At 45.0% G+C, this 21,258-nt stretch overlaps 1 protein-coding gene across 2 annotated transcripts in view; it reads left to right on the forward strand.

Annotated features, from left to right (window-relative positions):
• Positions 1 to 21,258, forward strand: part of LOC137326238 (1-phosphatidylinositol 4,5-bisphosphate phosphodiesterase beta-2-like) — a 200,927-nt gene that overhangs the window by 42,483 nt on the left and 137,186 nt on the right. The window contains exons 9-12 of one of the 2 annotated variants that reach the window (XM_067991148.1): positions 392 to 558; positions 6,635 to 6,781; positions 13,546 to 13,703; positions 19,426 to 19,508. In XM_067991148.1, the coding sequence (XP_067847249.1) occupies positions 392 to 558; positions 6,635 to 6,781; positions 13,546 to 13,703; positions 19,426 to 19,508 (555 nt within the window). The remainder of the gene's footprint in view (positions 1 to 391; positions 559 to 6,634; positions 6,782 to 13,545; positions 13,704 to 19,425; positions 19,509 to 21,258) is intronic. The other variant, XM_067991149.1, reaches the window with a different exon arrangement.

Consider the following 21,258-nt stretch of genomic DNA (forward strand, 5'->3'; position numbering starts at 1 on the left):
TATTTGCGTTTACACGACGAGTCCCAGTGGACTGATTGGGTTGAGAGAGGAGATTAAATGAGTGGACGCCATGATAGGAGAGAGTGTATATGGACTGTGGGAGGAGATTAAATGGGTGGGTAGAGTTCATGAAAGGGGAGAGTGTACATGGGCAGTGGGAGGATATTCATTGGGTGGGTAGAGTCCATGACAGAGGAGAGTGTACGTAGGCTGTGGGAGGAGTTTCGATGGGTGGGGAAAGTCCATGATAGGAGAGAGTGTATGTGGGCAGTGGGAGGATATTCAATGGGTGGGTAATGTGTACATGAGATCAAAAGGAATTTATATCTCCAGTGATGTATCGAGCTTGTGGAACAGAATGTTGAATTCACTTATCTTCGCTCTTTTTCAGGGATGCGATGGTGAAGCCATACTTGACTCGACAACAGCTATCTAACTTTATAAACAAGACACAGAGAGATGTCCGGCTGAATGATGAACTTTTTCCACCAGTGCAACCAGATCAAATCCAGAACCTGATGGAGAAATATGAGCCGACCAGAATTAATGCTCACAAAGGTCAGTTCTATTCTTGTATCCCCACTGACCTAGAGTGAAAGGTCAGTTCTACTTGTGTGTCCTCACTGAATCCAATTCAGTATATTACTGAATCCAGGTAAAAAATCTCCCACATCTCGTCCATTTCCATTTCCTTCTCCTTTAGAAATGCTTCCGTCCATTTCCTTTGGGTTCCAATGTTAAACGAGCTGGCATTTTTTTCCAAGCTGAGTGCCATTGGTTTATATATCGTTGCTTTGATGAACAGATACTGCAGGTGATGGGAAATGTTCCTGCAGGCCTGCATTTCTGGAAGGTTGCAGGCTGGAACCTGGAGCTGTGATCTCAGTGGGGGGGAGGCAATGGAGCTGCTGCACTGTGCTTGGATAGGGAAAGATCACCCCGAGGTCCCTCTTCTGATCGCTAAGCAGCAGCTCCAGGAGAAGCCGGGATCTGGTGAGTCCGGGATCTAGTGAGGCCAGGACCCGGTGAGGCCAGGATCCGGTGATGCCGGGATCCAGTGAAACTGGGATACCCCTCGTTTGAAACATGCCAGCACCCAATGTCCAGGATCGGCCATTATAGAGGGGTATAAGGTACTGAGTGGGGAATGAGAGGGGCCATTATAGAGGGGTATAAGGTACTGAGTGGGGAATGAGAGGGGCCATTATAGAGGGGTATAAGGGACTGAGTGGGGAATGAGAGGGGCCATTATAGAGGGGTATAAGGGACTGAGTGGGGAATGAGAGGGGCCATTATAGAGGGGTATAAGGGACTGAGTGGGGAATGAGAGGGGCCATTATAGAGGGGTATAAGGGACTGAGTGGGGAATGAGAGGGGCCATTATAGAGGGGTATAAGGGACTGAGTGGGGAATGAGAGGGGCCATTATAGAGGGGTATAAGGGACTGAGTGGGGAATGAGAGGGGCCATTATAGAGGGGTATAAGGGACTGAGTGGGGAATGAGAGGGGCCATTATAGAGGGGTATAAGGGACTGAGTGGGGAATGAAAGGGGCCATTATAGAGGGGTATAAGGGACTGAGTGGGGAATGAAAGGGAACCTTATAGAGGGGTATAAGGGACTGAGTGGGAATGAGAGGGAACCTTATAGAGGGGTATAAGGGACTGAGTGGGGAATGAGAGGGGCCATTATAGAGGGGTATAAGGGACTGAGTGGGGAATGAAAGGGAACCTTATAGAGGGGTATAAGGGACTGAGTGGGGAATGAGAGGGGCCATTATAGAGGGGTATAAGGGACTGAGTGGGGAATGAGAGGGGCCATTATAGAGGGGTATAAGGGACTGAGTGGGGAATGAGAGGGGCCATTATAGAGGGGTATAAGGGACTGAGTGGGGAATGAGAGGGGCCATTATAGAGGGGTATAAGGGACTGAGTGGGGAATGAGAGGGGCCATTATAGAGGGGTATAAGGGACTGAGTGGGGAATGAGAGGGGCCATTATAGAGGGGTATAAGGGACTGAGTGGGGAATGAGAGGGGCCATTATAGAGGGGTATAAGGGACTGAGTGGGGAATGAGAGGGGCCATTATAGAGGGGTATAAGGGACTGAGTGGGGAATGAAAGGGGCCATTATAGAGGGGTATAAGGGACTGAGTGGGGAATGAAAGGGAACCTTATAGAGGGGTATAAGGGACTGAGTGGGAATGAGAGGGAACCTTATAGAGGGGTATAAGGGACTGAGTGGGGAATGAGAGGGGCCATTATAGAGGGGTATAAGGGACTGAGTGGGGAATGAAAGGGAACCTTATAGAGGGGTATAAGGGACTGAGTGGGGAATGAGAGGGGCCATTATAGAGGGGTATAAGGGATTGAGTGGGGAATGAGAGGGGCCATTATAGAGGGGTATAAGGGATTGAGTGGGGAATGAGAGGGGCCATTATAGAGGGGTATAAGGGATTGAGTGGGGAATGAGAGGGGCCATTATAGAGGGGTATAAGGGATTGAGTGGGGAATGAGAGGGGCCATTATAGAGGGGTATAAGGGATTGAGTGGGGAATGAGAGGGGCCATTATAGAGGGGTATAAGGGACTGAGTGGGGAATGAGAGGGAACCTTATAGAGGGGTATAAGGGATTGAGTGGGGAATGAGAGGGGCCATTATAGAGGGGTATAAGGGACTGAGTGGGGAATGAGAGGGGCCATTATAGAGGGGTATAAGGGATTGAGTGGGGAATGAGAGGGGCCATTATAGAGGGGTATAAGGGATTGAGTGGGGAATGAGAGGGGCCATTATAGAGGGGTATAAGGGACTGAGTGGGGAATGAGAGGGAACCTTATAGAGGGGTATAAGGGATTGAGTGGGGAATGAGAGGGGCCATTATAGAGGGGTATAAGGGACTGAGTGGGGAATGAGAGGGGCCATTATAGAGGGGTATAAGGGACTGAGTGGGGAATGAAAGGGAACCTTATAGAGGGGTATAAGGGACTGAGTGGGGAATGAGAGGGGCCATTATAGAGGGGTATAAGGGACTGAGTGGGGAATGAGAGGGGCCATTATAGAGGGGTATAAGGGATTGAGTGGGGAATGAGAGGGGCCATTATAGAGGGGTATAAGGGACTGAGTGGGGAATGAGAGGGGCCATTATAGAGGGGTATAAGGGATTGAGTGGGGAATGAAAGGGGCCATTATAGAGGGGTATAAGGGACTGAGTGGGGAATGAGAGGGGCCATTATAGAGGGGTATAAGGGACTGAGTGGGAATGAGAGGGGCCATTATAGAGGGGTATAAGGGACTGAGTGGGAATGAGAGGGGCCATTATAGAGGGGTATAAGGGACTGAGTGGGGAATGAGAGGGGCCATTATAGAGGGGTATAAGGGACTGAGTGGGGAATAAGAGGGGTTACATCGAATTACAATGAAACTACAGTGCAGAAACAGGCCATTCGACCCATCTGGTCCATGCCTGAGTTTATGCTCCACACGAGCCTCCTCCCGCCCTACTTCATCTAACCCTATCAGCATTTCCTTCTCTTCCTTTCTCCCTCATGTGCTTATCTAGCTTCCCCTTAAATGCATCTACGCTATTTGTCTCAACTACTCCTTATAGTAGCGCATTCCAGATTCTTACCACTCTCTGGGTAAAGAAGTTTCTCCTGAATTCCCTATTGGATTTATTAGCGACTATTTTATATTCATGATCTCAGCCTTCTCTTTCCTGATAAGTATATCCTCTCAGTTCTGGTATCATCCTTTTGAATCTTTTTTGCACCTTCTCCAATACCTCTATATACTTTCTGTAATATGGAGACCAGAACCAGTTCCGCACCCATGAGGACGGCCTCAACCGGGATCTTGGGTTCATGTCACGCTACACGTAACCCCACCAGCAAAAAGGGGGAAAAAATTTATATGTTTTTTAAAATTCTCTCTCTCTCTCTCTGCCATTTTGAGTTTCTTTCTGCCTGCCTGTGTAATAGACACAATGTATATCTAGTGTACTGGGACGTGCTGTTCTCCGTGACTGGCCTGTTTGAATAACAACGACACCTTTTGATTGGTGTGATGCTGTCCCAACATAGTATAAGATATGCGATTTGAGAACCTTTTCATTCATTCATTTGACGAAGGAGATAATCTCCGAAAGCTTGTGATTTTAAAATAAATTTGTTGGACTATAACCTGGTGTTGTAAGATTCCTTACATGAGACCAGAACTGTTCACAAGGTGGTCTAACCAAGGTTCTGTTCAATGTAACTTCTCGCTTTTCAATTCTATCCCTCTAGAAATGAACCCCAGTGCTTGATTTCCCTTTTTTATGGCCTTATTAATCTGCGTCACTACTTTTAGTGATTTGTGTATCTATACCCCTAGATCCCTTTTAGATTGTTATTATCCAAGCAGTATGTGGCCGCTTTATTCTTCCTACCAAAATGCATCACCTTATACTTATCTACATTGAAATTCATTTGCCAATTACACGTCCATTCTGCAAGTTTATTAATGACCTCCTGTATTTTGACCCATTCTTCCTCTGTATTAACTACATCCCCCAATTTGGTGTCGTCCGTAAATTTTCAAATTGTACTTCTGATTCCCGAGTCCAAATTGTTAATGTAAATTATGAACAACTGTAGTCCCAGCACCAATCCCTGTGGAACACCACTTCCCACCTTTTGCCAGTCTGTGTAGCTACCTTTAACCCCTAATCTCTGTTTTCTGTTTTGTATTCAACTTGCTATCCATTCTGCTACCTGTCCCTGACTCCACATGCTCTGACCTTAGTCATGAATCTACTATGCGGGACCTTATCAAAGGCCTTTTGAAAATCCAAATATATCACAGCTGCTACATTACCCTTGTCTACTCTTCCTGTTACTTTTTCAAAGAATTCAGTAAGGTCAGTCAAACATGACTTTCTCTTCTGAAATCCGTGCTGACTATTCTTTATTATATTTTTGTTCTTTAGATGTTTTTCTATTACATCTTTGAGTAAAGATTCCATGATTTCCTACCACCGACAGTAAGCTAACTGGTCTATAGTTCCCTGGACTGGTTCTATCTCCCTTTAATACAGGGATAACATTAGCTGTCCGCCAGTCCTCTGGCACTATTCCCTTTTCTAATGAATTTTTATATATATGTAATAGTGCCTCTGCTATCTCTACCCTAACTCCTTTTAATATTCATGGTTACGATCCATCCGGACCAGGGGTTTTATTCTCCTTTAGTTTGATTAGTTTATCAATTATCTCCCCCCTTTCCATCTTAAATGTCTTTATATCTTTTTAAATCTCTTCTTCTAATGTCATGCCGACCATGTTAGTCTCCCTGATAAATACTGAGGCAAAGTAACTAATCAATATTTCTGCCATTTTGCTGTCATTACCTGTGAGTTTATTTTGTGCATCCCTTAGTGGCCCTATCCCTATCCCTATCCTGATTTTTCTTTTGTTATTGATGTGTCTGTAGAATACTTCACTATTTCTGTTTATATTGCCTGATAATTTAATTTCATAGTTCCTCTTTGTTTTCCTAATTTTTTTTTTACTTCTTTCCTAACCTCTTCCTATTCCCTTTTGTTGTCCTCTCCTTTATTGTCTATGCACTGAGAGTATGCCTTTTTCTTTAGTTTCAATTTTACCCATATCTCTTCATTCATCCATGGTGGACTCTACTCATTGGAGTTCAGAAGAATGAGAGGCGATCTTATTGAAACATATAAGATTGTGAAGGGGCTTGATCGGGTGGATGCGGTAAGGATGTTCCCAAGGTTGGGTGAAACTAGAACTAGGGGGCATAATCTTAGAATAAGGGGCTGCTCTTTCAAAACTGAGATGAGGAGAAACTTCTTCACTCAGAGGGTGGTAGGTCTGTGGAATTTGCTGCCCCAGGAAGCTGTGGAAGCTACATCATTAAATAAATTCAAAGCAGAAATAGACAGTTTCCTAGAAGTGAAGGGAATTAGGGGTTACGGGGAGCGGGCAGGAAATTGGACATGAATTTAGATTTGAGGTTAGGATCAGATCAGCCATGATCTTATTAAATGACGGAGCAGGCTCGAAGGGCCGATTGGCCTACTCCTGCTCCTATTTCTTATGTTCTTATGTTTCATTATTGACTAGTTTGTCCTTGTTTTTTAGAGGAATATATTTCTCCTGAACTCCAATATTCACCATTTTAAATATTTCCCACTGTTGTTCTATTTCTTTGTCTGTCAAAATTATTTTCCAGTTTACCTTCCCTAGATCCACTCTTACCCCCTCAAAATTAGCTTTTTTCCAATCTTACTTTGGCCTTTGTCTTACTTATGTCTTTCTCAATCATTATTTTAAACCTCATTATGTTATGATCGCTATTGCCTAGATGTTCCCCTATGCTTACTTCTCTTATCTGCTCTGGTTCATTTCTCATTACTGGATCCAGCAGTGATTCCTCTCTTGTTGGGCTTCTCACATACTGAGTAAGAAAGGAGTCCTGTACATACTTTAAAAACTCCATTCCCCTTTCCCTAACTCCTCTTACCAGTTTATTTGGGGGTAGTTGGAATCTCCCATGATTATTATCATTCGATGTTTCTTACTCATTTCATAGATTTGTCTACATATTTCATCCTTGTGTTCTTTTGGTTCTTTCACAGGTCACATGTCTCCGGAGGGTCTGGTCTGGTACTTGTCTGGTCCAGAGAACAGTCTGCTATTCCCAAACAGGCTGGAGGTTTATCAGGACATGACGCAGCCTCTGTCACATTACTTCATCAACTCCTCCCACAATACCTACCTCACTGGTAAAAGCATGGGGGGGTGGGGGGGTGGGGGTACTTAAGGTAGATATTGAGAAGGGAAGGGATGTCTGGGTTGGTGGGGGGGAGGTTGTCAGAATTCATCCCCATTATAGAAAAGAAAATATTAGCCTCAGAGGAATTCCAGAGTGTTTTTTTAAAAGGCCCAGGAATCTCGAGTTGGGGCTCACTCCCTGCTGGGGAGTGGGGAGTTGGCAGGGAGCTTTCCCTTTGTGTCTCGGACTGAGTCCATTGGAAAGGGTGGAGGTTCCCATCTCAGCCGGCAGATTCCCCAGAGAATGGTAGGGTTTCCCAGAGTCCCGAGCAGTTCTTAGTCCAGTTTGAAGTTGCCGTTTTGAAGCTGCAAAATTTGAGAGCCGCACAAAAAGAGGCCTGGTCTGAAACGACACTGAGAGACAGAGCAGCGAGCGGCAGGAAATGATATGAACTGGAGAATGGGCAGGGATCAGGACCTGGATTCTCTTTGGGCAGCTAAGAACGTGGCACTGCTATTACTTAGAATCGCATAGAATGTACAGCACTGAAACAGGCCATTCGACCCAACAGGTCCATGCCGGTCGGTTTGTGCTCCACACGAGCCTCCTCCCTCCCATCTCACCCCATTAGCATATCCTTCTATTCCTTTCCTCCCCATGTGTTTATCCAGCTTCCCCTTAAATGCATCTATGCTACTTGCCTCATCTACTCTTTGTGGTAGCGAGTCATCCACCTATCCGCCTACTCTCCTCCAATACACCAGTACTGGTGGCAAGAGCCTGTTTAGAACATTCCTCAGATGATAGTTCCTCCCTGGGTGCGAGTTAGGCCAGGAATACAGTCATGGCTGGGAGAGAGGGCAGAAAGTCACAACAGAAGGAATCGTAAATTGGCTCCTTCCCCCCCACCACCAAAAAACATACCAGTGGACTGAGTCACGAGGGCAGACTTGGCAGACTCTTCCTCTTAGCAAGGAGGTGACCTTACATTTGTTTGTGGGATGTGGGCGATGCTGGCAAGACAGCATTTATTGTCCACCCCTACTATCCCCGGGAGCATTAATGACCAAGAAAGCTGTCGTAAAAGTTCAACTAATGTCCTTCAGGGAAGGGAATCTGCCACCCCTCCATGGTCTGGCCGACACATGACTCCAGTCCCACACCAGAGTCACATGTAGGCCCAGGTTGGGTAGGTTCACTGAAGGATATGAGTGAAGCAGTTGGAGTTTTATGACAATCCGGCAGCTTTCATGGTAATTTTTATCTGATACCAGCCCCAAATTATCAGATTTATTGATTTCAGTTTCACAACTTGCCCTGGTGGGATTTAAGCTTGTGACCTCTGGGTTGACTAGTCCAGTACCATAACCACTAGGGCACTGTACCGTACGATATATGAGATAGTAAACCATATGGAAAGGGTAAATAGGACAATGGATCACAAGGTCAAGCCGGGGAAAGACAAATATAAGACTGATGTGAGTAAGATCATCTTAACACAGTTAGTGTTTTTTTTAGCGGTTAGCGTTTTAGTGTTTTAGTGTCAGCTAGATAGTTAAATAGCCATAAAGCTAAAAAAAAAAAATTTTTAAGTAACTGTTAGCTTACATGGCAGGATAACTGGGGCCTGTCCCATGCACATCCTGCACCATGTGGGAACTCCAGAGCACTTTGTGTGTCCTGAAAAACCACACATGCAGGAAGTGCCACCAACTGCCCGAACTCGAATTCAGAGTTTCTGAGCTCGAGGGGCGGCTGGGGTCACTATAGTGAAGCTGAGAGTTTCATGGATAGCATGTTTCAGGAGGTGGTCACCCCGCAGCTACAGAGAGTTCAGGCGGGGAGGGAGTGGGTGACCATCAGACTAGGAGGAACAGGCCGGCAGTGCAGGAGTGCCCTGGGAGTGTGGCACTCACAAACCGGTATTCAGTGTTGAATCCCAGTGAGGGTGTTGACACCTCGGGCAGTGCAGTCAGGAGCAAATCCATGGCACCGTGGGAGACTCGACTGCACAGGAAGGTAAAAGAAATGCAGTTGTTATCGGGGATTCGATAGTCGGGGGATAGACAGGCATTTCAACAACCGCAGACGTGAATCCCACATTGTGTGTTACCTCCTGGTACCAGGGTGAAGGACATCACTGAATGGCTGCAGGACATTCTGCGAGGGGAAGGGGAACAGCCAGAAGTCGTGGCTCATGTAGGAACTAATGGCATAGGAAGGAAAAGGGTTGAGGTTCTGCAGTCAGAGTTTCAGGAGCTAGGGAGGAAGTTAAAAAGCAGGACCTCAAAGGTAACAAGCTCTGGATTACTCCCAGTGACACATGCTAGTGAGTACAGGAATGGTAGGATAAAACGGGTTAATGCGTGGCTGGTGAAATGGTGCTGGAGGGAGGGCTTCAGATTCCTGGGGCATTGGGACCAGTTCTGGGGCAGGTGGGATCTGTTCAAGATGGACGGGTTGCACCTCAACAGAGCTGGGACCAGTGTCCTCACGGGGAGGTTAACTAGTGCTGTGGGGGGAGGGTTTAAACTAATTTGGCAGGGGGATGGGCACCAGGAGGAAACATTAGAGAGGAGAAACAAGGTGCACAGAGGGCTGGGAGGGACAAATAGAACTAGAATAAAGAATAGTTCAGAAATAGGAGGGATCAGATAGGGGGAAATGCGAGGCACTTTAAGATGAGATTGGAGTGCATGTGCATAAATGCACGTAGTGGGGTAAATAAGGTTAATGAGCTGCAGGCTCAAGTCGCCACATAGGACTATGATATAGTGGCAATAACAGACCTGGCTTAAAGAAAAGGGAGGATTGGGTACTTAATATTCCTGGCTACAAGGTATTCAGGAAAGATAGGGAAGGACAGAAAGGAAAGAAAGGAGGGGGGTTGGCAGTATTGATCAAAGAAACTATTATAGCACTGGAAAGGGATGATGTAGTTGAGGGGTCAAAGACAGAATCTATTTGGTTAGAATTAAGGAACAATAGAGGAGCTATTACACTACTGGGTGTATACTATAGGCCATTAAATAGTGGGAAGGAGATAGAGGAGCAAATTTGCTGGCAAATTACAGAAAGATACAAGAACTATTCTGTAGTGATAATGGGGAACTTCAATTATCACAGTACAGACTGGGACAGTAACAGTGCAAAAGACAAAGAGGGGGAGGAATTCCTGAAATGTGTTCAAGAGAACTTTCTTGATCAGTATGTTTCCAGCCCGAGGAAGGAAGCAGTGCTGGATCTAGTTCTGGGGAATGAAGTGGGGCCAGTGGAGCAAGTTTCAGTGGGGAGCATTTGCGGAACAGTGATCATAATATCATCAGGCTTAGAATAGCTTTGGAAAAACATAAGGAACAGTCAAGCGTAAAAATACTTAACTGGAGGAGGGCTAATTTCAGTGAGTTAAAAAGGGATCTTGCCCTGGTTTGGAATCATAAATTGATAGGCAAAACAGTAATTGAACAATAGAGGCCTTCAAGGAGGAGATGGTTCTGGGACAGAGCAGACACATTCCTACGAGGGGGAAAGGAAGGGCATCCAAAGCTAGAGCTCCCTGGATGACTAAAGATATAGAAATTAAAATAAAACAGAAAAAGGAGGCTTATGATAAATGTAAGATTCATAACAGAGTAGAGAACCAGAGGACTGGAGAATTGGAAATGTTACACCCCCGTTCAAAGAAGGGGAGAGGGATAAACATGACAATTACAGGCCAGTCAGCCTGAGATCAGTGGTGGGGGATCTTTTGGAGCCAGTAATCCGGGACAAAATTAATTGGCACTTGGAAAAGCATGGGCTAATAAATGAAAGTTAGCACGGATTTGTTAAAGGAAAATCATATTTCACTAACTTGATTGAGTTCTTTGATGAAGTAACGGAGAGGGTTGATGAGGGTAGTGCGGTTGATGTTGTGTATATGGACTTTCAAAAGACATTTGATAAAGTACCATATAATAGACTTGTTAGCAAAATTAAGGCCCATGGGATTAAAGGGACAATGGCAGCATGAATACCAAATTGACTAAGGAACAGAAAGCAGAGAGTAGTGGTGAACGGTTGTTTTTCAGACTGGAGGGAAGTTTAAGTGATGTTCCCCAGGGGTCAGTATTAGGACCATTGCTCTTTTTGATACATATAACCTGGACTTGGGTATAGAGGGTATAATTTCAAAGTTTGCAAATGACACAAAACTCGGAAATGCAGTAAATAATGAGGAGGATAGTAACAGACTTCAGGAGGACATAGACAGATTGGTGAAATGTGCAGACACATGGCAGATGAAATTTAACACAGAGTAGTGCGAAGTGATACATTTTGGTAGGAAGAATGAAGAGAGGCAATATAAACTAAATGTTTACGATTTTCAAGGGAGTGCAGGAACAGAGAGACCTGGGGGTGTATGTACACAAATCCTTGAAGGTGGCAGGACAAGTTGAGAAGGCCGTTAAAAATGCATATGGGATCCTGGGCTTTGTAAATAGTGTTATTGAGTATGAAAGCAAGGAAGTTATGCTGAACCTTTAGAAAACACTGGTTAGGCTTCAGCTGGAGTATTGTGTTCACAAGCTCCAGTTGGGCACCACACTTTACGAAGGATGTCAGGGCCTTAGAGAGAGTACAGAATAGATTTACTAGAATGATGCCAGGGATGAGGGACTTCAGTTATGTGGAGAGATTGGAGAAGCTGGGGTTGTTCTCCTTAGAGCAGAGAAGGTTAAGAGGAGATTTGATAGAGGTGTTCAAAATTATGAACAGTTTTGACAGAGTAAATAAGGAGAAATTGTTTCCAATGGCAGAAGGGTTGGTGACCAGAGGACACAGATTGAAGGTGATCGGCAAAGGAGGCAGAGGCGAGATGAGGAAACATTTTTTTTGCATTTGGGACTAATTGATAGCTCTTTCAAAGAGCCAGCATAGGAATGAGGTGCCAAATGGCGGCCTCCTCTGCTGTACCTACTATGTTACTATGATACTATGAACACAGAGTGAGTAATACGGGGAATGGACTCAGGGGTAGGGGGAATGGACTCTGGGTTAGGGGAATGGATTCAGGGGTAGGGGAATGGATTTAGGGATGGGGGATGGACTCAGGGGTAGAGGAATTGACTCAGGGGTAGGGGGATGAACCCTGAGGTAGGGGGATGAACCCTGAGGTAGGGGGATGAACCCTGAGGTAGGGGGATGAACCCTGAGGTAGGGGGATGAACCCTGAGGTAGGGGGATGGACTCTGGGGGAAGGGAATGGACTCAGGGAAAGGGGAATGGACTCTGGAGGAGGGGAATAGATTCAGTGGGAGGGGAATGGACTCGGGCATCGACTCAGAGGGAGGGGAAATGGATTCTGGTGGAGGGGAATGGACTCTGGTGGAGGGGAATGGACTCAGGGATAGGGACTGTAGGGTCTTTCTAGTTGGATGAGCCAGGATGGGTCAAATGGCCTCCCTCACCTGCACAATCCTGTGGTTTTATGAACAAATGGTCAGTTCTGTTCCAAAGACAGGTAGCCAGCCATGTTCGAAAGGATATGAGGGAATATGAAATATGCAAGACCAAGTAGATACCAAAGAGAAATGTGTAAGTGAAACAAGCTGGCCCTGAAATTGCAATAGTCTTCTGGTGGAAATGGGCCAGAACCTGGGTTATATCAGGTCCCAGCCTGGTTGTGAGTCTCTGGGGATGTGGGGTGTGGGGTGTGGGGTGGGGGGAGTGGGGTGGGGCGAGTGGGGTGTGGGGTGGGGTGGGGGGAGTGGGGTGGGGGGAGCCCCGTCTGGGGTAGAACCTCTGTTTGCTCTAAACATGTTGGGCTGGGGACTTCCTTAATTGGGAGTCCCTGCTTTCCCAGCCTCAGTGGGGCCTGGCGTAAGGTTGGAGGCCCATACACCCAGTGAGAAGGGGCATACTGAACTCCAGGAGGGCACATCCCAGGGGAGGGGGTCTGGCCTTGGCAAGTGGCCCAAACCTCTGAAGAACAGATACATTTTTAAAAAAAATGATCAGCCTTCTTTATAAGGGAGCTGAAGGGAAAGGAAGATTGTGTATCTGGGGGGAGGGGATGGACTGGACACCCTCTCTGCCAAGATGGCAGTGATTACAGGGCCACGGGCTCCAAAATGGAAGAACAGAGAAATTAAAATGAAGATTTGAAATATATAAAGTCCACATGGAAAAGGGAGGGAAGAATGCCGCAGGAATAGACGGAAGTGTTAAAAATTGATTTAAGATGCATTAGGGGTACAGAGGGTATGAGGAAGGAAAATAATGAAGAACATTAAACACTATGACACTATTTTGTACTGAAAAAGTTTTAAGATGGAGTTTGAGAGAAAGCCAGATCATTAACGGATAAAAGTGGTGGAGCCATTTGAGCTGAAGGCAAATAGTTGAATTACTAACGGGCCATTAATGTCCACAGGGATTCTCCCGATCGTCCACTGTAATTTCATTGATGAGTATATGTTTACACTTTGATGAGGATGTACGATCACTCATGGCCACGGAGACTCACTGATGAGTTTGTATACACATTAATGAATATGTGTACACATTGATGAACATGTGTACTCATTGATGAACATGTGTACTCATTGATGAACATGTGTACTCATTGATGAACATGTGTACTCATTGATGAATATGTGTACTCACGGATGTGTCCATGTACCCTTCGAGGATTCAGTACATTCATCAAAGAATCCTTACGCTCATTACACTCATTGCACATTTCTGCCTTTGATGTTGGTCCTCTCTGTTTTTCATTCTCAACCCTGCTAGCTGGCCAGTTTTCTGGGATTTCCTCCCCTGAGATGTACCGTCAGGTCCTCCTTGCCGGGTGTCGCTGTTTGGAGCTGGACTGTTGGAAAGGACGGCCGCCAGATGAAGAGCCAATCATCACACATGGGTATACCATGACAACAGAAATTCTCTTCAAGGTAACCTTATGAATTCTGTGTTGTAGTCAATTTTGACTCTGTTCAATATTTGAGACTGACACCATAATGGTTAATAACCATATGACTTTATTTAGCACAAGCAAGAATCAATACATTACAGTATTTAAGCAGCAGATTGCAAACCACAGTTGAGAATTATATTACCCCGTTATCCTTTGGGTAGAAGCCGTGACCTCGTTCCCCGTTCTTCATGCACGTACTCTCGTTAACCTGCCTGGTACTTTCTTTTTTGTGTCCAGTAAGAGCACTTGGCAAAAGCTGGGAGACATTTTTAATCGAAGTGATGACTCAGGTCAGTGACGTGATGGTGTGTTTTGATGTGGTTCATGTTATTTGGGACATGCGAGTCTGAGTAGGGGCTGGCTACTTATACACTGAGTTAACCCCTAGCCCCCCTTTTCACTGCAGCAAATTTAAGCCACTTATAGATGATTCTCTTATCAGCACTTTTAGGGGCCCATCAATCGTTCTTCCTTGATTCTGGAATGTAATTGCTTAGCAACATGTTCGGTCATACAGGCCCATCCTTTGTTTCACTGTTTTTGCCTCAGATAGCTTGGTTGTATGTTTTTAACCACGAGTATTACTGCACTAAGGCTGGTTCCTGATATTTCTCACCCATAACCCCGTTAAGTCTAACCCTTTGAATTCTTCATACATTTGTGTGAAAACGATATTTCCTCACAGTGTTCAGTAAGAGCGCTTGGCAAAAGCTGGGAGACATTTTTAATCGAAGTGATGACTCAGGTCAGTGACGTGATGGTGTGTTTTGATGTGGTTCATGTTATTTGGGACATGTGATTCTCCCTCCAGTTTCCCTCCCTCTGCGTTGAGTAATGTCTGGTCTGCACTCAGTACCTTCCTGCAGTGGCTGGGCTGGGGTTAGGAATGAGTGCTGCCTGATCACTGTGGTGAGGCTGTGCCCTAGTTCTTCCCGCTCCATCAGCAACTGAGGTGCTTCCCGTGGGTTTCAGGCATTCTTCAGTCAGATGAGAAAAGAGACTCCCTGAATCTACTGGTTAATGTGATGTGAGGCCAGAGTGTGCCTGACCTAACTGACCAGAATATACACAACTCAGATCAGCAACCCAATGATTGGTTTCATTCAGGTTTTTAACCACCAGAGCAAAACACTTAGAACCACATTAACATTCTAATGTTATATATTTAAAACCATATTAGATCCAGACTGTGTAAACTGGTGTAACTGCCATCTAAACTATTGCTAATATCCCCTCAGTTAGTGTTAGTGCCCACAAACTAGTGTTAGTGCCCACAAACTAGTGTTAACATTACACAAACTAGTGTTAGTGCCCACAATCTAGTGTTAATGTTACACAAACTAGTGTTAACATTACACAGACAAGTGTTAACATTACACAATCTAGTGTTAGTGCCCACAATCTAGTGTTAACGTTACACAAACTAGTGTTAACATTACACAATCTCATGATAGTGCCCACAACCTAGTGTTAACATTACACAAACAAGTGTTAACATTACATAATCTCATGATAGTGCCCACAAACTAGTGCTAAAGAAGAAGGAAAGACTTGCATTTATAAAGCGCCTTTCACGAGTTCTGGATGACCCAAAGCGCTTTACACCCAGTGACGTAGTTTTGAAGTATAGTCACTGTTGTAATATAGGAAACATTACACAAACTAGTGTTAGTGCCCACAATCTAGTGTTAACATTACACAAACTAGTGTTAGTGCCCACAATCTAGTGTTAACATTACACAAACTAGTGTTAGTGCCCACAATCTAGTGTTAACATTACACAAACTAGTGTTAGTGCCCACAATCTAGTGTTAACATTACACAAACTAGTGTTAGTGCCCACAATCTAGTGTTAACATTACACAAACTAGTGTTAGTGCCCACAATCGAGTGTTAACATTACACAAACTAGTGTTAGTGCCCACAATCTAGTGTTAACATTACACAAACTAGTGTTAGTGCCCACAATCGAGTGTTAACATTACACAAACTAGTGTTAGTGCCCACAATCGAGTGTTAACATTACACAAACTAGTGTTAGTGCCCACAATCTAGTGTTAACATTACACAATCTAGTGTTAACATTACACAAATTAGTATAATTGTCATTCAAATTAATGTTTATATGACCCAAACTAATAGTACAGTAATGCCATCCAAACACACACGCCAACACACCTGCATGTACAAGCACACATACATATGCACAGGCACAAACACATGCTCACTCATGCAGGCGCAATCACAAACATGTACAGAGACATACACATACACAGATACACATACACACGTGCACATATATACACAAGCGCGCACATGGTAAATAGGTTGGTGAGTTGCAGGCTCAAGTCACCACATGGGACTATGATATAGTGGCAATAACAGAGACCTGGCTCAAAGAAAGGGAGGATTGGGTATTTAATATTCCTGGCTACAAGGTATTCAGGAAAGATAGGGAAGGAAAGAAAGGAGGAGAGGGTTGGCAGTATTGATCAAAGAAACTATTATAGCACTGGAAAGGGATGATGTAGTTGAGGGGTCAAAGACAGAATCTATTTGGTTAGAATTAAGGAACAATAGAGGAGCTATTACACTACTGGGTATATACTATAGGTCACCAAATAGTGGGAAGGAGATAGAGGAGCAAATTTGCAGGCAAATTACAGAAAGATGTAAGAACTATAGAGTAGTTATAATGGGGGACTTCAATTATCCCAACACGGACTGGGACAGTAACAGTGTAAAGGGCAAAGAGGGAGGGGAATTCTTGAAATGTGTACAAGACAACTTTCTGGAACAGTGTGTTTCCAGCCCAACCAGGAAGGAAACAGTGCTGGATCTAGTTCTGGGGAATGAAGTGGGGCAGGTGGAGCATGGTTCAGTGGGGGAGCATTTGGGGAACAGTGATCACAATATCATTAGGTTTAGAATAGTTATGGAAAAGGACAAGGAACAATGAAATGTGAAAATGCTTAACTGGAGGAGGGCTAATTTCAGTGAGTTAAAAAGGGATCTTGCCCAGGTGGATTGGAATCAAAAATTGGCAACAAAACAGTAATTGAACAATGGGAGGCCTTCAAGGAGGAGATGGTTCAGGTACAGAGTAGACACATCCCTATAAGGGGGAAAGGAAGGGCATCCAAAGCTAGACCTCCCTGGATGACTAAAGATATAGAGATTAAAATGAAATGGGCAAAGAAGGCTTATGACAAGTGTAAGGTTCATAATAAAGTAGAGAACCAGGCTGAATACAGAAAGTACAGAGGAGATCAAAAAAAGGGAATAAGAGGGGCAAAGAGAGAATATGAGAATAGATTAGCGGCTAACATAAAAAGTCTTTTATAAACATATAAATAGTAAAAAGGTAGTCAAGGAACGGTGGGACCAATTAGGGACAAAAAAGGAGATCTTCTTGTGGAGGAAGAGGGTATGGCTGAGGTACTAAATGAATACTTCATCCGTCCTCACTGGAGAAGAGGATGCTGCCATTGTAGCAGTAAAGGAGGAGGTAGTAGCGATATTGGATAGGATAAAAATAGATAAAGGGGAGGTACTTAAAAGATTGGCAATACTCAAAGTAGAAAAGTCACCCGGTCCAGATGAGATGCATCCTCGATTACTGAGGGAAGTAAGGGTGGAAATTGCAGAGGCTCTGGCCACAATCTTCCAATCCTCCTTAGATATGGGGATGGTGCTGGAGGACTGGAGGATTGCAAATGTTAAAAAAGAGGAGAGGGATAAACCCGGCAATTACAGGCCAGTCAGCCTAACCTCGGTGGCAGAGACAATAATCTGGGAGAAAGCTGCTAAAAAAGTATATGGGACCCTGGGCTTTATTAATAGAGGCATAGAGTACAAAAGCAAGGAAGTTGTGTCAAACCTTTCTAAAACACTGGTTAGGCTTCAACTGGAGTATTGTGTTCAATTCTGGGCATCACACTTTAGGAAGGATGTCAAGGCCTTAGAGAGGGTGGAGAGGAGATTTACTAGAATGGTACCAGGGATGAGGGACTTCAGTTATGTGGAGAGATTGGAGAAGCTGGGATTGTTCTCCTTAGAACAGAGAAGGTTAAGGGGAGATTTGATAGAAATGTTCAAATTCATGAAGGGTTTTAACAGAGTAAATAAGGAGAAACTGTTTCCAGTGGCAGAGGGTTGGTAACCAGAGGACACAGATTGAAGGTGATCGGCAAAAGAACCAGAAGCGATATGAGGAAACATTTTTTTACGCAGCGAATTGTGATGATCTGGAATGCACTGCCTGAAAGAGCGGTGGAAACAGATTCAATAATAACTTTCAAAAGGGAATTGGATAAATACTTGAAGGGAAAAAACTTACAGGGCTATGGAGAAAGAGCAGGAGAATGGGACTAATTGGATAGCTCTTTCAAAGAGCCGGCATAGGCATGATGGGTCGAATGGCCTCCTCCTGTGCTGCACCTACTATGATACTATGATGATACTATGTGCACACAAGCACAGACATATGCGCACGCACACACAGCCACACATGCATGCACACGTCCGCATAGGTGTGCATGTGTGCACACACGTACAGATGCGTATGCGCATGGGAAGTAGGAGACAGAAAGTGGGGATAAAGGGTAGATACTGTGATTGGTGGGATGTCACAAGTGGTATTCCCAGGAATCTGTTCTGGGGCCTCAACTTTTCACCATTTTTATTGATGACTTAGATGAAGGAATAAAGAGTTGTATATCCAAGTTTGCAGATGGCACTAAGTTAGGACACACAGTAAGTTGGGCAGATTGGAACAGAAAGTTATAAAGGACCCTAGACAGACTAAGTGAGTGGGCAAAACTATGGCAAATGTGGGGAAGTTGTGAGGTCATCCACTTTGGATTGGAGACAAATCGGAATATTTTCTTAATGGTGAGGGACTAGGATCTGTGGAGAAGCAAGGGTTTAGGTGTCCATGTACTCAAATCACTAAAAGCTAGTGCACAGGTACAAAAGATAATCAAAAAGGCTAATGGAATGTTGGCGCTTATATCAAAGGAGTTGAAAAACAAAAGTGAGGAAGTTATGCTTCAGTTGTACAGAGCCTTGGTCAGACCCTATCTGGAATACTGCGTTTAGTTCTGGGCACTGTACCTTGGAAGGGATGCAGCACAGATTCACCAGAATGATACCAAGGCTTAAAGGGTTAAATTATGAGAACAGGTTGCATTGTTCCCTTGAGCTTAGATGGTTGAGGGGGTGATCTAATCAGGGTATAATAAAGGGGTAGATACAGAGAAACTATTTCCTCTGGTGGGGGAGTCCAGAACAAGGGGACATAATCTTCAAATTAGAGCTCGGCCGTTCAGGGGTGAAATCAGGAAACACTTCTTCACACAAAGGGGAGTGGAAATCTGGAACGCTCTCCCCCAAAAGGCTATGGTTGGTGGGGATCAATTGGAGCTTTCAGGACTGAGGTCAATAGAATTTTGTTAGCTAAGGGTATCAAGGGATGTGGAACAAAGGATGGTAAATGGAGTCGAGGTACAGATCAGCCATGATTTAGTTGAATGGCGGAACAGGCTCAAGGGGCTGAATGGCCTCCTCCTGTTCCTATGAAGGCCTATTACAGCCCATGGACTGCTCGATTCCAGCAATCTCACAACATTAATCAGCTGGAAATAACAGTCGGCACATGTTTGCTTGATATGAAAATGTTATTGATGTTCCCTGTACAGGATGTGATCGAGGCTATAGCAGAGAGTGCTTTCAAAACCTCCCAGTTCCCAGTCATACTGTCCTTTGAGAATCATGTTGACTCGTAAGTAAAATCGACTCTTTTTGTTCCAGATTTCTGAGTGGAAGATAATCATTATCAGAAAGTGAACAGATGTGTGGGGTGGGAATTCCCTACAGGATGGGGGGGGTGGGGGGTGCAGGGATCTCCCGATCGGCCATCGTAACCTCGACAGAGATCCTGCTCACGCATGTATCCAGGCTTTCCACCGATCCTGTGCCAAGGTTACGGCAGACAACCAGGAGAACCCTGCCCCCTGAGGAAATTCCCGTCAGTTGTGTCCAACAGAGAACCCTCCCCAGGTTTCTGACTCACGGGCATTAAGTGGGCCAAGCCGATTGCTGACTGGGTGCAGATCCGTCACATCAGATCTCTGCCAATTTCCCATCCCATTCAATTCCTGGGTCGGGTTCTGTACTGCTGTCAGAAGTGCAGTTAATGTTATTAAAATTAGCCCGGGGTGTTGTCTTTTAGACCCAGTTTCCCGGATTTGTGCATCAGTACGGCATGGTAACCTGGCAACAACAGAGGTCGTGAGTTCAAATCCCGCCAGGGCAAGTTGTGAAATTGAATTCAATAAATCTGGTTATTTGTGGCTGACACCAGAAAAATTATCATGGAGCGAATAAACTTGCGTTTCTATAGTACCTTTCACAACCTCAGGACATCCCAAAACGCTTTACAGCCAATGAACTACTTCTGAAGTGTAGTCACTGTTGTAATGTAGGAAACGCAGCAGCCAATTTGCGCACAGCAAGATCCCACACAAAGCAATGTGATAATGACCAGATAATCTGATTTAGTGATGTTGGTTGAGGGATAAACGTTGGCCAGGACACCGGGGAGAACTCCCCTGCTCTTCTTCGAAATAGTGTAATAGGATCTTTTATGTCCACCTGAGAGGGCAGACGAGGCCTCAGTTTAAAGTCTCATCTGAAAGATGGCACCTCCGACGGTGCAGCACTCCCTCAGTACTGCACTGGAGTGTCAGCCTGGATTATGTGCTCAAGCCTCTGGAGTGGGGCTTGAACGAGAGGCGATAGTGCTGCCACTGAGCCCGGTTTATTGGAAGCTGCCAGATTGTCGGAAAAACCCGAGTGGTTCAATAACTCTCTTCCCCCCCACGCTGTCTGACTTACATGTGACTCTGTGTGATTGGCTCTCTATGCCCTCCGTAGTGGTTCAACAAACCGCTTGCTCCAAAATTCAAATATAAGCAAAAAATCTGTCACTTGAATCTCGAGGACCAATAAAAAAAGCACGGCGCTCAGTCATTTATCTGCCCATTTAAAATGGGCACCTGGGTGTTTACAGGATACCCTATAGTAAAGCTTGGAGCAGCAGTTCGAGGCTATTTCTCAATCCCTTTTCTTGTTTCTATTTAGTTCCTCAGGAGGTTTTGTGCCAAGTATTTTGGCACTGCCAACGTTTTGGCACATTGACAATGGGCTTCCCAATGGGGACCCCCTCCTTTGCTTCTCGTTCTTGGAGCAATAGTTGGTCTGAACCAGAGGCAGTCAGACCCAGCTGTTACCCTCCCACATTAACAGGCAGAGCCTCACCAACCAGGCACTTTCCAGTGTTGGTAATGGCCTGTCTTTCCTTCCAGTCCTTTTGTTCTGCCAATGTCCGATGGGGAGGGTGCCCTGGAGGAGAAAGCAGGACCACACTCCTGGTTACCACCTCATTCAGCACTGCCTCCACCTCTCCAGCTTTCAGACAGGGCTGCACTGCTCCATCACACGGCCTCAGACACTGTTTCCAATCTCCATAT

The sequence above is a fragment of the Heptranchias perlo genome, chromosome 10 (genome assembly GCF_035084215.1).
Source record: "Heptranchias perlo isolate sHepPer1 chromosome 10, sHepPer1.hap1, whole genome shotgun sequence".
Taxonomy (NCBI): Eukaryota; Metazoa; Chordata; class Chondrichthyes; order Hexanchiformes; family Hexanchidae; genus Heptranchias; species Heptranchias perlo.